This window comes from Pipistrellus kuhlii, unplaced genomic scaffold (genome assembly GCF_014108245.1).
Source record: "Pipistrellus kuhlii isolate mPipKuh1 unplaced genomic scaffold, mPipKuh1.p scaffold_m20_p_18, whole genome shotgun sequence".
Classification (NCBI taxonomy): domain Eukaryota; kingdom Metazoa; phylum Chordata; class Mammalia; order Chiroptera; family Vespertilionidae; genus Pipistrellus; species Pipistrellus kuhlii.
In genome coordinates, this window is record NW_023425493.1 from 16,442,543 (window position 1) to 16,456,992 (window position 14,450).

The 14,450-nt window shown below is 44.4% G+C and overlaps 1 protein-coding gene across 2 annotated transcripts in view; it reads right to left on the reverse strand.

Moving 5' to 3' along the window:
* LAMC1 (laminin subunit gamma 1) overlaps window positions 1-14,450 on the reverse strand; it is a 106,129-nt gene that overhangs the window by 18,181 nt on the left and 73,498 nt on the right. For both annotated transcript variants that reach the window (XM_045583152.1, XM_036441637.2), the window contains exons 6-18: window positions 14,211-14,328; window positions 13,734-13,832; window positions 13,499-13,635; window positions 12,514-12,636; window positions 12,237-12,426; window positions 11,820-11,932; window positions 9,453-9,674; window positions 9,156-9,344; window positions 4,153-4,398; window positions 3,493-3,646; window positions 2,787-2,929; window positions 1,622-1,800; window positions 215-371 (exon numbers count right to left, since the gene is read on the reverse strand). In XM_045583152.1, the coding sequence (XP_045439108.1) occupies window positions 215-371; window positions 1,622-1,800; window positions 2,787-2,929; window positions 3,493-3,646; window positions 4,153-4,398; window positions 9,156-9,344; window positions 9,453-9,674; window positions 11,820-11,932; window positions 12,237-12,426; window positions 12,514-12,636; window positions 13,499-13,635; window positions 13,734-13,832; window positions 14,211-14,328 (2,070 nt within the window). The remainder of the gene's footprint in view (window positions 1-214; window positions 372-1,621; window positions 1,801-2,786; window positions 2,930-3,492; window positions 3,647-4,152; window positions 4,399-9,155; window positions 9,345-9,452; window positions 9,675-11,819; window positions 11,933-12,236; window positions 12,427-12,513; window positions 12,637-13,498; window positions 13,636-13,733; window positions 13,833-14,210; window positions 14,329-14,450) is intronic.

Consider the following 14,450-nt stretch of genomic DNA (forward strand, 5'->3'; position numbering starts at 1 on the left):
ATAAAACAGAATTTTAATGTCTAAAATCCTTTTTGATGTATTTGGAGAATTTTTTAGGTTTACTTAAACCATTAAGTAGACAGGTTCTTGAAAGGCTACAAATAGTTCAAAAATCGAGAAAGAATTTTATAAAACCATACAAATTCACCTTGAATTAAGACTGGATTGCCTCACGGAAGTTACCCACCCCCTCCCCTCACTGGATCCTGCATACCTTTGACATCCTGAGCCTCACGAAGGAGGTCCATCACCTCTCTCTCTGCTTCCTTCAGTCGATCCTCGAAGGCTTGATCTGGCACCACCTCACCCCCAGTGCCAAGGTTTGCCATGAGAGCCTCTAATTCCTGAAGTTTCACTCGATGTTCAGCGACCTAATTATAATGAAGGGAGAAGAGGAAAAGGTAGGACATACAGGTATTCCAGAAGAACTCAACTGTACTTCCTGCAGGAATACAACTCAGAGGGCACTCTATAACAAGTAGGTCCAGTCACTCTATGCATGCCCATTCCATTGACTTCATTTTTATTTGTATTTAATAAATACACATTTTATTTTTCAATTACAGTTTACATTCAATACTACAGTGTTCAGTACCAGAGTTAGACAATCATACAGTTTACAAAGTGTTCCCCTGGTATTTCCAGTCCCCACTTGGCACCATATATTACAATGGTATCACCTGTATTCCTGTGCTGAACTTCACTCTTTTGACTTTAAACACCACGTGCTGAGGATTCTCCAGTTCTACCTCTCCCTTACCCTTTAGATTACCTTCCTGACATCTCCACTTGGCTATCCGGTAGGTATCTCAACTTAACATCCAAAATTATACTCTCGATTTTTTTCCTCTTGAATCTGTTCTGAGTCATCTCAATAAATAATTGACTCAATAAAAATGAGTCAATGACTCAAGTCAATCAATGACTCAATAAAAAATTGCCTCCGGTACCTTAAGCAAAATACCCTACATCCATCCTGACCCCTCTCTTTCCCAATGCTTGCCCGCTGTACTGACTTACCCCGCACACATACATGTTTATCCAGTTCAATCTAGGCTTCCCCTTTGCCATCATTCTTCACGTAGCAGTCAGAGTGGTCTTAGCTTAAAACTCTTTGGTACATTCCCATTTGATTTGGTATGGAATCTAAATTCCTTACACTGGTCAACGCGTGCAACCTAAACTATCTCTACCTACCTCTCCAGTCTCATCACAAACTGCTCCCTCCTCATTCGGCATGCTCCGGGCACCTCCCAGTGTTGAGGCTTTGGTACCCGTGTTCCCTCTGCCTGGAACAGCCTACCTTCCACTTGCTTGTTTCTCCTTATCCTTAAGATCTCACCTGAAGTGAATTTCCTTCCAGAGGCCTAGAATAAAGTAGCTCCCCCAGTTTTTTTGTTTTGGTCTCTATTCTTACGGGCACTACTCTCAGTTACCATTTCTCTATTTAATGTTTATACTTTATCTCCCAACAGGAGCCTGAGTCTCTGAGAGCAGGCACCGTGTCTACCTTGTTCACCATTTTTTTCTCCAGAGCTCAATGCACAGGGAGTGGCCATTCAACACCTGTACTGTGAGTAAGTGAATGAATGAATGAATAAGTGCGCTGCTGGCAGCTCACCTTATCCTTCACCAGCCGGTAACATGCTGGACACTCCTGGCAGCCAGGCCAAGACCGATTGTAGAAATAGTTCTCTTCACATTGGTCACAGCGGTTTCCCACAAAGCCTTCTCTGCACTGACAGCGACCATCGTCTTTGCACTGGAGTGAAAGGGACCCCTCAGGGTGACAGTCACAGGCTGCAGAATAAAGGCCAAAAAGAACAGAATGAGGAAAAAAAGGAAGAGTGCATTTTCTCTGAACTCAGGCTACCAATAAACTTATGGTAATATCATGATAAGTAGACTTAAAAAACAAAACAAAACAAAACAAAAAAAAACAGGCTTACTTAGAATTAAATGGTAAAGTCTACTTAGTTGAGAATACAGACAAAAATACATAATAAAGTAACATGTACATCCTTTGGAGGGGGGCACATTTCATGTCACTCAATAATTACAGAAATTAGTCTAGCGTATTAAACTGATCAGAGCCCTTTCTGTGCATTTGGAGAAGTCTTCTCTCCACTGTTTAATATTTCTCTCACTGAGGAGCTAGAAAACCCAAACGCTAATGCTTGTATTATATTTGCTGGTCTGTTTCCTCACTTTGTTCTGCAAACAGAAAGTCAATGACTTGTGCTGCGTTCCACAGGAGAAACGAAGGAATTCAGCAAGCAAAACCCACACTGTTCTGAGGCCCAATTCCAGGCGAGTGTTTATGCCAAGGAGCAGCAGCTGTTTACGTGTAACTGCACCAAAAGCGCCCCAAGGGTGGGAAGCCACTGCAGCCAGCGAGTCAACAAACAGTTCTGAGCAGACTCCCTCCCCGTCCCACCCTCTGCACTAAGAACGTGATCAATAAAATGTTTTACTGAGCACAGTGGGACACTCAGGAACCGAAGGGAGGCTTCTCTTTGGGAAAATAAAAGGCTGGCAGAAGGAAGAATCAGGAACATAATAAAAGAAGACATCAAGAGGGTGGCTGCCAAGAAACCAGAGAGGCTCTCAATCCTAAAAGTTTGAGGAAAGGAAAATATTCATGGAAAAAAAGCAAAGATGATGATTTAGGGACTGGCTGTGAGCCATCAGGGAGACGGGGAGGCTGTCAAGAGTTCTTTCTGGACTTACGGTCCCAGCTAGAATTAGGGGAAACTTAAGAGTTCACTGCCATGGACACCCCTTACGTTTGCAGCCTTCGGGTCCAAAGCCAAAGTGGTTGACCTCACAGTGCTCGCAGTGCTGACCGGTGATGCCCGGCTGGCACTCACACTGGCCGGTGCGGATGTCACACAGTCCGTTGGTGGAACCAAGAGCATGGCAGTCACACCTGGAATGAACACAGGACATTTCTCAGGTTAAAAAAAATACACACACAAAAACACAGACTTTAATAAGCAAATTTCTTTTTTCCCCCCTTTCAGCATAAAACGGATAGAATTTGTAACAGAAAACAGGATGTTGAGGACTACTGAGCCCCTGAGATTCAAGTAATTTTCAGGAGTTTTTTTCCTAAGCCAGCACACACACACTGTTATTCCACCACTAAGGCCTGTGGCTCTCTGACCTGGCGCCTCCTAGGCCCTGACCAGGGAATTTTGTAAACAAGAATTCCCCAACTGCCACCCTGGAGGTCTGAGTCTAAACATCTCTGAAAGGGCCTCGTCATTTGTCTATTTTTAAAACGCTGCTCAGGTGAGGCTGACCCAGCCGGGGCCACAGCACCCTGCCTTGCCTCCATTAGCTTCATTACGGCTTTCCAGTCCTGCCTCCCTCGTCAGGCACTTGAGTAACTCCCGAACAGAGTCAAGCCGACAACAAAGCGTGAACATTCATCGCTTCCGATGAAAAAAGCAACAATCACTTATACCCAAGGCCCCTGACGCCCCTCACCTCTGGCAGCCCTGCCCGCTGTGCAGGTTGTAGAATCCGGGTTCGCAAGCTCCACAGTCCCGGCCGGTGACGTGAGGCAGGCAGTCGCACTGGCCGGTCACGGGGCTGCAGCCGCTCTGCTCCCGAGAGGTCCCATAGGGGTTGCAATCGCAGGCTAAGGTGGGGAGAGAGAGAGAGACGGCAAAAGAGGCAAGTCACCCAAGAGAAACACAAAAATGCAGACTTTACAAATGGGCTCTTTAGATGTGTGTTGTCCAGCGCAGAGGCCACCGGCCACCTGTGACTGTTGAGCACTTGAAAGGTAGCTGCTCTGAACTGAGATGCTGGAAATATGAAATACATGTGAAGTCCAAAGACTTGGTGTGGGGGAAAAACATACATCTCAATAATGTGCTATTACTGGTTACTTGTTGAAATGGTAACCTATGTTAGCTATGTTAGGTTACATAAAATATATTATTAAAATTAATTTCACCTGTTTCTCTTTATTTGGATGTCCCTACAGAAAAATATAAGTCACATAAGTGACGCGTAGCTATTTCTATTGAGCAGTGCTGCTTCAGGCCAAACAATTGTAAATATTTAAAGAGCCCGACCACACAGGGAGTTCTCAGAATGAGCACAATTGGGACAGACAGCATCTGGCCAGTGGCTGGTCACCTTTGCATTTGTCTGCCGGGTTGGGAGCCAGCGGGTTTCCGAAGAAGCCATCTTTGCAGCGGTCGCAGTAGAAGCCGGCGGTGTTATAGATGCACTTCAGGCATTCTCCCGTCAGGCGGTTGCAATTTCCGACCGCATTGGGATCGATGTTGGCGTTGCACTGGCACAGCCGGCAAAGCCTCACAGGGCCGTTCGTCCCCTGAGGGTCTCCAAAGTAGCCATCATCGCAGAGCTCACATCTCTTACCTGTGCACGACACAATCGGATGTTAGGAAAGAAAGGCCTTAGGTGTTTCCGGTGCTACTGGTTACGAAGAGTCTGCTTACAAATTACCCTGGTGACAAATTAGCCTAGTGTAACCACTGATTGGGAGGCAACCTGGTGCAGTAAATGTGGCAGCAGCCTAGGAGAGCAGAGGACCTGGGGTGTGGTCCTGGCCCTGTGACCATGGGCACCTCTCCAGTTCCGCATCAGAAAGTTTGCCTACTTCAGCTCAACTGTCCTGAGGATTACCTGAGATCACACACTGAACGTGCTTTGTGAGTCAGGTTCAGAGTTAACCTCTCCATTCCCAAGGGATGGCACATTCACATGTTTGCTTTGTTGCTAATATTAAGATGAAAAGTGACTCTTGATAGCATAAATCTCCTATACCAGTGGTCGGCAAACTGCGGCTCTTTGCCCCTTTGAGTGTGGCTCTTCCACAAAATACCACGTATCTTAATTAAGTTAATAACAATGTACCTACATATATAGTTTAAGTTTAAAAAATCTGGCTCTCAAAAGAAATTTCAATTGTTGTATGTTGATATGTAGCTCTATTGACTAATGAGTTTGCCAACCACTGTCCTATACAACAGGGTGAGTAGGATCATTCTCTTAAAAAATAAAAGGCTAATCCTTGTTTGAGCAGCATCAACCAGCACAGAATCTGAGCATTTTATAAGGGAATCTGGAAATCATTTGCCACTCACGTCTATCATAGCTAAGGGACCGGGGAGAGAGGTTAAATTACTTGCCCACAACCAAACAGGTAGTGAGAGAGACAGAGCTAGAATTCAGGGCTCTTCCTACCACACTAAATGCATGACTCTGTGAAGCAGGAAGAGATGAGAGTGATGTAGGATGAGGTTGGTGTCAGTGGAAGTGGTGAAACGAGGTCAGATTTACATAGAACTGATATCGCTTGCTGGCTGCCTGTGTCTGGGAATCAAGGATTTTAGCTTGAGCAACGAGGTGCAAGGAAGTATGTTTACTGAGGTGACCAAGATTGGGGAGAGAACAGGGTTGAGACAGGAAAAAGAAGAAATCTAAGATCTAGCTGGATTTGCTTAAATTTGAGATTCCTTTAGCCATCTGGACCAAGACCATGGAATAAAAGAGTCAGCAGATTCAAATCAGCAAAACCTGAAGAGAATTTGGTAAAGATATTATCTACCCAGATATGGGCAGAGTATAGGGAAACCACCGGAAGGTGTAGCACCCGGGGTAGTAACCATGGGACTGATGGGCTCCACAACCTGGACTTCAGGGGTGGAGGGAGGGAGTAGTTAACAGAATCTCAGAGTTCCCAATTTTATTAGAAAGATCTGTTTGAAATCTAATAGTTTCTAACTTTATTAGAAAGATCCGTTTGGAGAAGGCCACCTGCCACAGCTGAGAACTTTGATTAAGGTCACCAAACCATGAGGATCCGACAGAAAAAGAGCCTCAGAACAAATACTCTGCATTTGCCAGGGAGGGTACCATTCTATGTGGTCCTGTAGGTCTCGTGAGGGTAGAGAAAGATGAAGGATGGAGGAGGAGGAGCACATGGAGGGCTTCCAGCCACCACCCGAGTGGAGATGGTAAATAGATAGCCAGTGCTCAGGGCATCAAGGCCAGGGCTGAAGATACAGATTTTGCAGTTGTAACAGAGAGGTTTTGAATCCCAAAGATGGATTCACCTAAGGGGAGACTATCAAGTTGACATGAAAGCCCGAGGTTGAGAATCAGAAGTGATCAAAGGACACCCAAGAGAAGAGAGGTAGGAGGAAACCAAGGAGATGGAAGTGACAAAAAAGGCAAGGGGAGAAAATGTTTGGAGCAAAGCGAGCAGTCAACAGTTCCCAGTGTGGCAGAGACCAGGCCAAAGGAGGACTGACCACTGCAGGTGGCTAACGGAGACCACGGAAGAGGCGAACAGAACAGAACAGAACCGTGGCTGGGCTCAGGCAGAAGGGGAAGAAACAAGATGCTGAGAGAGGAGAGGAAGCTGGGGGGCCTTCTGGTCTCTGATACAAATAGTTGCCAGACCCCCACCTGAATCCTTGTCCAGAGTAGCTTAAAGACAGGATTTCAGTTCTGCGTTTTCATTAGATAACTTAGCTATTCTAGATAGGATCCACATTTAAAATGTTTTGAAACCTGTTTGGAATAAAACTTAATTTAAAAAATCTGGTGGAAAACCCAAACCAGAACTACATGGTAGCCCCATGGAAAGCTCTCGCTCCAAAATACCCTCTGGCACCTCGGCTCATCTACTCTTTGTCTTAGAGTCTAGGGTGCAGGTTCAGGTCCCGGCTGTACTATTTACAAGGTGCTGGGCATGTTACATGCCTGTTTAGCCTGTTTTCCTTGTCATCCCTTCCAGCAATAGGAGAGGTGTCCTTCTTTCTTCTCCTTTAACACAGTGTGCATCCCTCCGTCTGAACTAACCACACTGTATTAAAATTACCTTGGCTTCTCTCCATACTTTTAGCCCCTGAAGAGTAGGGACCGTCCATTAATCATTTTTATATTCCTAATGCCATGAACACAAAAATCGGTTGAAAAAGACTTATTATTAATTTATCTCAAAAAATGTTTTATAAATTAAATGTGAATGCAAACTACGTTAGGATCTCAGTGATTATCAGGAGTTATTTATATTCTTCAATAGTGTCCTAAATGAATTGCATCTTACCTTGTATCTGCATTCTCTATTCATTTATTCAATAATTATTTGCATTCATTCAACAAACACATATTTTGAATGCTATTCTGAGTGTTAGGGATACAAAAAGTGAATAAAATAAAGATCCCTGCTCTCATGGAGCTTAAACTGGGGGTGAAGGAGTAGAGAGGGAAGATATTGATAGATAATAAACAAATGAATAAACATGAAAATATCAAGTGATTAAAGAATGCTGGGGGGAGGGGGGAGAAGGATAAGGAATACAGTGAGAGCATTTTTTACTGGGGCTATTCTGCTTTTCAATGACATCTATACTCCAATGCACATCTCCAAGAACTGCTATAGATCATTCCCTTCAAGCCAGCTGGTAACTACTGAGACAAATATACTTCCCAAGCTTTGTGGGAGAAACACCTGATAGAAACCAACATGTTTATAACATTTCCCAAGATCTCTTATTTTACACTCCATTTCTACATTGAAGCATCCCAAACTGTCTTAATCCAACATTGGTATCCTTTAGTATAGACATGAGGACAACTGTTTTGTTTTTGCAAATGCCATCTACACAGGGAAACAACCAAATGAGTAAGGGGCTCTACCATCAAACATTATACAATATTAAGCACATCCAAGAGTAGATACTATACATGGGGTACGTGCTAGATCCTATGGCCGCAGAGTAAAAGGCACGAAGCACCTAGGGTAGCAGGGCAGGGAGGGTCCATTGGAAAGTCTTCCTGGGAAAGTGATGTTTCAACCCCACCTCCCAGAAGAGACAGGCGTTGGCCAGGAAAAGGGAGGTTTGCGTAGGAGAAAGTGGGGTGGGCACTCTAAAGGAGAAAAGCAGACAGAAGGCCAAAGAGCCTGGCACACCTGAGGGACGACGAGAAGCCTAGGACTGGAGCAGAACGTGGGAGTGGGTGACGGGGAATGAGGCTGGGGAGTCTGTCTGTGTGAGACTCTTTTGGGCCACTGACTTTTTTTAAAAACAGGAAAGAGTAAAAAATATAAAGTTCTATACAAATTTCCACTCCTTATTTTTCCAACTATCTTACGCAAATGATCACATCTCTGTGTTGCAATGTCCTGATCTTGGGGAGGGGTCAGTGGAGCAGGGAGGGAGATGGGGTGTTTGGATGTTTCCCAATGATTAAAGAATGTTTTGATGAAACACAAGAGATACCAATGATTAGCTCAGTGTTCTGGTCTCTCGCTTATTTTTATGCTCTGTAGCAACGTCTTTGGAACAAAAGGCTTGTAATGGAGCCCAAGGCTGTATCAGAGGCTTGGCCAGAACTTTTCCATTACGTGGAGGCTGAAGTCAATGTGAGAAGGGAAATAGTCACCAGTGAGCTTCTGTCTCCTCGGGCAGCCAGCCTGGGTGGGCAGTTCCTTGAGTAGCTAGGAAAGACCTAGTTTTATGTTTTCACCAGAAAGAAAGAAACCCAGAGAATGGGAACACTGGCCTATCCAAAGCTATTAAAAAAACAAAAAAAAACAAAACATTTCCCAATAAATGTGATGGGCTCTGATACTCTAAAAGAACAATTTGGAGAAAGGATATAAAACAATTGTCTTAATGACCACTCTGTATCAAGAAGCCCAGAAGCCCAGGATAATGGCCCCACAAACTAAAAACCAAGTTGTTTTGGTTTTCATCTTACGTGGGGGAGTATACGATCTCGATCAGCATCTTTGGGGCCAGAACACCTAGGTTGAAATTCTAGCTCCTCTAATGACGAGCCCACAGGCTTGGTCATGTAACCTAGTGTTCTCTGTGCCTCAGTTTCCTTAGCTGGAACATGGGATGATAGCAGAACCTACCTCACAGGGTTCTGAGGATTAATGAGGCAGGAAAGTTCCTGGTCATAAATATGTTAGCTACGGTAAGTATCTAATATGCGTTTTATAAGTCTATAATCAATCCATTTCCTACAAAAGGTTGTCTATGAGGAAAATTGTATTCATTAAACCAGACAAAAATAATCCAGACATTTTCAAAGCCCTTCTCCTCACGGTGTTTCTAAGGATGGGCACTGTGAGCAGGGGGAAAGAGCAGACTCACCGGTGGTCCCAGTAGGACAGTTGGTGCACACCACCTCCTGGGTTGTAGGGACAACAGCACAGCTTGAGCCCCCAGGACACGGGCAGGGCTGGCAATCAGAGGAGGTGCCCGAGGTTGGATCCCCATAGTAGCCGTCACTGCACTTCTCACAGTTGGGGCCGGCAGTGTTGTCTCTGCAGTTGCAAACCCCTGTTTGGAGAGGGGGTGTGAGAAACAGGCAAAGGAGACAATGAGGATTTCCTACCCGTCTGCTGAGGAGAACTTGGGCCAATCAGCCCCCAAAGAACACCCGCTCACCTGTCTCAGGGTCACAGGTCTCACTGTGTCCGTTGCAGGTACAGAGCACACATGGGCTATACGGCCCGAGACTCGGGGTTTCTCTTCTGTAGCCCGAGATGCACACCTCACAGAACTGCCCTCCGTATCCCACAGGACAGGTGCAGGTCTCCACCCAAGCGGCAGGGACCCCTGGCCCGGGACGAGCACTAGCCAGGGTGACATCATCCAAATAGCCAGCACCTGTGTGGGGTGAGGGAAAGAGAATCGCTGAACTGGTTTCCGTTTTGCAAATGCTCATGAGAAGTCAGTAACATTAAAAGGTAACAAAATCCAAACTTCCAGAGACAAGCAGCCATCAGTTTAATTCATTTACTGGAGAGGATAAGCAGAAAATAGCATTTAGAGTAAACATGCAGTAGCTGGTGCTGTGCCTGGAATATAGCAAACATATTTTTAAACACACACCGAGATTGTTGGCTTTTACAGTTCTCCCAATCACCAATATAGAAAATGAAAAGCACTGGACCATAATCCAGAGCAAGAAGAGAGAAGAGCAAGACTATGGAGGACAAGAAGAGTTTAGGTCTGCAGCCAGTAAACTGTTTTTGTTCTCTTGTGACAAAAGCAGGTACTGATCGTAGAAAGACAAGAAAGCAGGGAAAGCACCTGTCAACAAGTGCCACTCAATTGTATTTTTTTATACCCTGCATAAAACAGCAAAAATAAGCACACACGTTCTAATACTCTGGGCTACTTCAACACATACACAATTATTCCAAAGCAATTCTGCCATATATCACAATGCTTTCCCCTTTCCAGAAGAAAAAAAAAAGAGGAAGCTTTATAATGGCTTAGATCAGTGGTCGGCAAACCTTGGCTCGCGAGCCACATGCAGCTCTTTGGCCCCTTGAGTGTGGCTCTTCCACAAAATACCACGTGCGGGTGCGCACGTACAGTGCGATTGAAACTTCGTGGCCCATGCACAGAAGTCCGTTTTCGGCCTGGGCGAGTCTATTTTGAAGAAGTGGCCAAAGACCCACATGTGGCTCGCGAGCTGAGGTTTGCTGACCACTGGCTTAGACCAATGATTCGTCTAACCCCACAGTGCCAATAATGGTCTCGGCTGGAGCATCCCATGGAAGAGGCAGGCCTTGATGATGTCATAAAGTTTCCCTTTACTTTCCATCCCACTCCTGTCTCTGGCAGTCTATCTTTCAAGTGTATTTCCCCATGTTATGAAATATCATTGGCTGCTTATATCATTCTTAGAAAATGACAACCTGAGGTTGAAGGATATCTCTTCTGTTACTGCCTTGAACTTGGGAGTTAACTTTAAATATGTTTACGGGGTTTTTCAACAATTAGATCATGAGATACTTTTCCAATGGCTAATGGGCTTCCAACTGTAAACATGCTTAAGGCTCCCATCCTAAAAGTACTCCTCCTCCCATCTTGTCCCTACTCCCAAGTTATAATCCACCTCTTTTCCTTCCCTTATATCCACACTTCTTAAAAGAATAACCTTTACTTTTCTTCTTGACCTTCAAATTACTATTGGGACACTACACTCTAATTTTAGTTTCAACACTTCTTAAAAAACACACACACACAAAACACTCTACCTCATCAATGATTCCTTAGTTACCCAACCCAAAATCCAATGGTGTTAACTTCTTAAGCTTGTTAATGGATTAATGGTTGATTCCTCCTCAAATTTTTTTTTTTTCTTTCTTGAGGCTCAAGGCATGGTCCTTAAATAACTCTTTACAGAATTGCATATTTTTTCTTTTTTTTCAAGTTTCCAAGTTTAAAAATTACTGCCCGTGCATTGCCAACCTTTCAATTCTAGATCTCCAGTCCAAACGTTTTCCTAAGCCCCAGATCCATGTTTCTAACTACCATTTATAGGACATTTTCATCTGGATATTCATGCAGGCATCTTGAGAGTCACATCCAAGGAATTGAGGGCATTGTGCTAAGTGAAATAAGTCAGACAGAAAGCAAACACTGAATGATCTCACTTACACTCGAAATCTTTAAAAAGAAAACAAAAAGAGAAACTAAACAAAACAACCCAAAACACTTACCTCATAGCTACAGAGAACAGAGATTGGTGGTTTACAAAGTTCCAGTTATAAAATCAATCAATCATGGGGATGTAATACACAGTGTGTTAGCTATCCAATATAATAAAAGGGTATTATGCAAATGACCCTAGTGGCAGAAGGGGCAGAAGGACCAGAACAACCGCTCAACCAGTCGCTATGAGGCGCACTGTCCATCTCTCGGGTCCTTTCCCTGGCCGGCAGGCTCCCATCGCCCAACAGCAAACAGGGAGCCAGGGGTGGGTGGGTGGTGACTCTTCTACATTACATCATAACTTACTTCTCTCACTGTAGGTCCCACGGATCTTGATAGAAGTCAAGTTGTTAAGGAGCTTTTGAAATTCGAAAGGGGTAACAGTAGGCCTCCAAGGGTAATCTGTTGCTTCATGGAGCCTGTAGAGAAAGAAGGGGCCCCATTAGCTTCTGTAAGGACAAGTCTGGGGGCCGAGAAAGCATTTTCTTACTCATTTAAGCCGCCAACAGCGTAATGCTCTGCCAATGTGACCAAGTCAAAGATCGGTTTGCTAGTCTGACAGTGCAGGTGGCAAGGGTACAGGGTGACACAGGGAAAGCTCCCTTTTACAAAGGCCCCTTAGACCTCGAAGCTTTTCTTTCAACATTCACCTGGAAGCCTGAGAAGCTCAGATAAAGAAACCACTTCCAGTCAAATCACACTTTACAACGAAGAGGACCTTACCTGAAGACGTATTTCTCAGTGGTCTCACTTGGATAGGAATTGCCCTGCGCGATCAAGGGCACGGACACTCGCAGGCCAGCTCCCTCGAGCACCACGTCTTCGGCAGAGAGGCGAGTGTCTCGCCTGTCCACTCGGAAGGAGAAGGAGAGGTTCTGGCCATAGCTCATCACCTGCTTGCCCAGGAACTTGGCTGGAACGCAGACACATGGGGCAAGGATGTGAGGAGGAGACTACAGAGGAGCACACCCCGGCCAGACTGCTTTCTGGCCTCGCTTACCGGGAGCGATGAAGTACCGAGGAAAGTAGCTGTCTGAAATGACGGCGATGTCTTGTCTCTCAGGGGACCACTCCAGGGATGATTCAGAGCCGTCCCTCTGCTCTGCACGCCACCCATCCTCATCTGCAAGCAGAGGACAAAAACACAAGTGCTGTGACATTGTGAACACCCTGAATTCACCTCCTTTATGGACCACAAACACATATAAAAAGTATAGGGAGAGCCCTAGCCAGTTTGGCTCAGTGGATGAAGCGACAGCCTATGGTCTGAAGGGTCCCTGGTTCGATTCTGGTCATGGGCGCATGCCTAGGTTGTGGACCCAGTCACCAGCAGAGGGCATGCAGGAGGCAGTCGATGAATGATTCTCTCTCATCATTGATATTTCTATTTCCCTCTCCCTTCCTCTCTGAAATCAATAAAAATATATTTTTTAAAAATCTTTTAAAAAATGGATAGGGAAAGACAACAATGAATAAATGAATCCTACAACAGTACCTAGATATGCTATACCCCCTCAAGTTACATTTTTTGCTTTATTTTATGTAGCATCTAATTATGGTGAATTCTAAACCCATATGTATGTTTTCATAAAGTACGGCATAGAGAATAGAGCAAAACATATTATAATGACTATGTATAATGTCAGACGGGTACTAGATTAATCAAGGTGATCACTTCATAAGTTATATGAATTTCCAACCACTATGCTGTATACCTAAAACTACTATTATATTGCATGTCAACTGTAACTGAAAAATAAAAAAAAATTTGTAATTACTAACTTCAAAGAGAAACTATAGATGATGATAAAAACAAACAAAAAAAACCCCAAACAAAAAAGCCAAATAAACAAAAAATCATGTTCATTAAAAAATACGAAGTGTTGCTACCATCAAAAAACTCCTCCAAGAGTTACTGATTTAAAAGAAAAAATACTGTACGTCTAGTGATACATTTTAGGGAAGGAAGGGAAGGTCTGAGTTACCGATCTGAAAGGTGGAGGTAACGGAGTAAACGCTGTAGCCCACGGCATTGGTGCAGACGGAAGAATGCCCGAAGCAGAAGCAGGGTGTGCAGCCTCGGGGATTCGATGGTTCCAGATTAAAAAACCCAGGTTTGCATCTGAAAAAGTTTAAGAAACAATCAGGCATCTTTTGTGTGCTTGAAATACGATAACGGAGAAAAAAAACGCAACCCAGCCAGAGAAGGGAGGAGCTTACCTCTCACAGTTGAAGCCTTCAACGTTGTCTTTGCAAACACACCGCCCTGTCTCGACGTTGCATTCATCCGTGCTGCCTGAAGGGTTACACACGCAAGGCCTGTTGGGTGGGAAATGAATAAAACAATGAGAGAACAGACAGGAGCAAAGAAATTGCACTCTTATAGTCAACCTGTTGGTTTCTATGTTAATAATAATAATAATAATAATAATAATAACAATACCTAACTGATGTCACTATCTGATGTTACTTGGATCTGGTTCCAACCAAGAATACTCATAACATTTAGTATGTAAAACTCTGCTTAATCTCTGTGCACACCAATCCTGGGTCACCGTTACAGCCAGAAGTCTTGAATCTCGTGGACAATTATTTTGGGGCAAATGTTTATACGGCTGCAGATAAGCCTCAGGTCTATCATTAGGAATCAGCTCCATGTAGGTTGTGCCTCCCTGATTTGGCGTTGAAAGGTCTCACCTGCACCCTGCCTCCGTGAGAGAATGGAACCCGGGCTGGCAACGGTCACACTTGTCGCCTATCACTCCCGGCTTGCAGCTGCATCGACCATAGCTGTCACACTGCGTGCTGAGGGAACCTAAAATGTAAAAAAGCGTGTCAGCCACCCGGCGTGTCTGCAATATTACATGTCAAAAAAAGAAAATTGGTAGCTAAGAACAATGCCCGAAAACCAACATGCAATCTACATAGATGGTTACG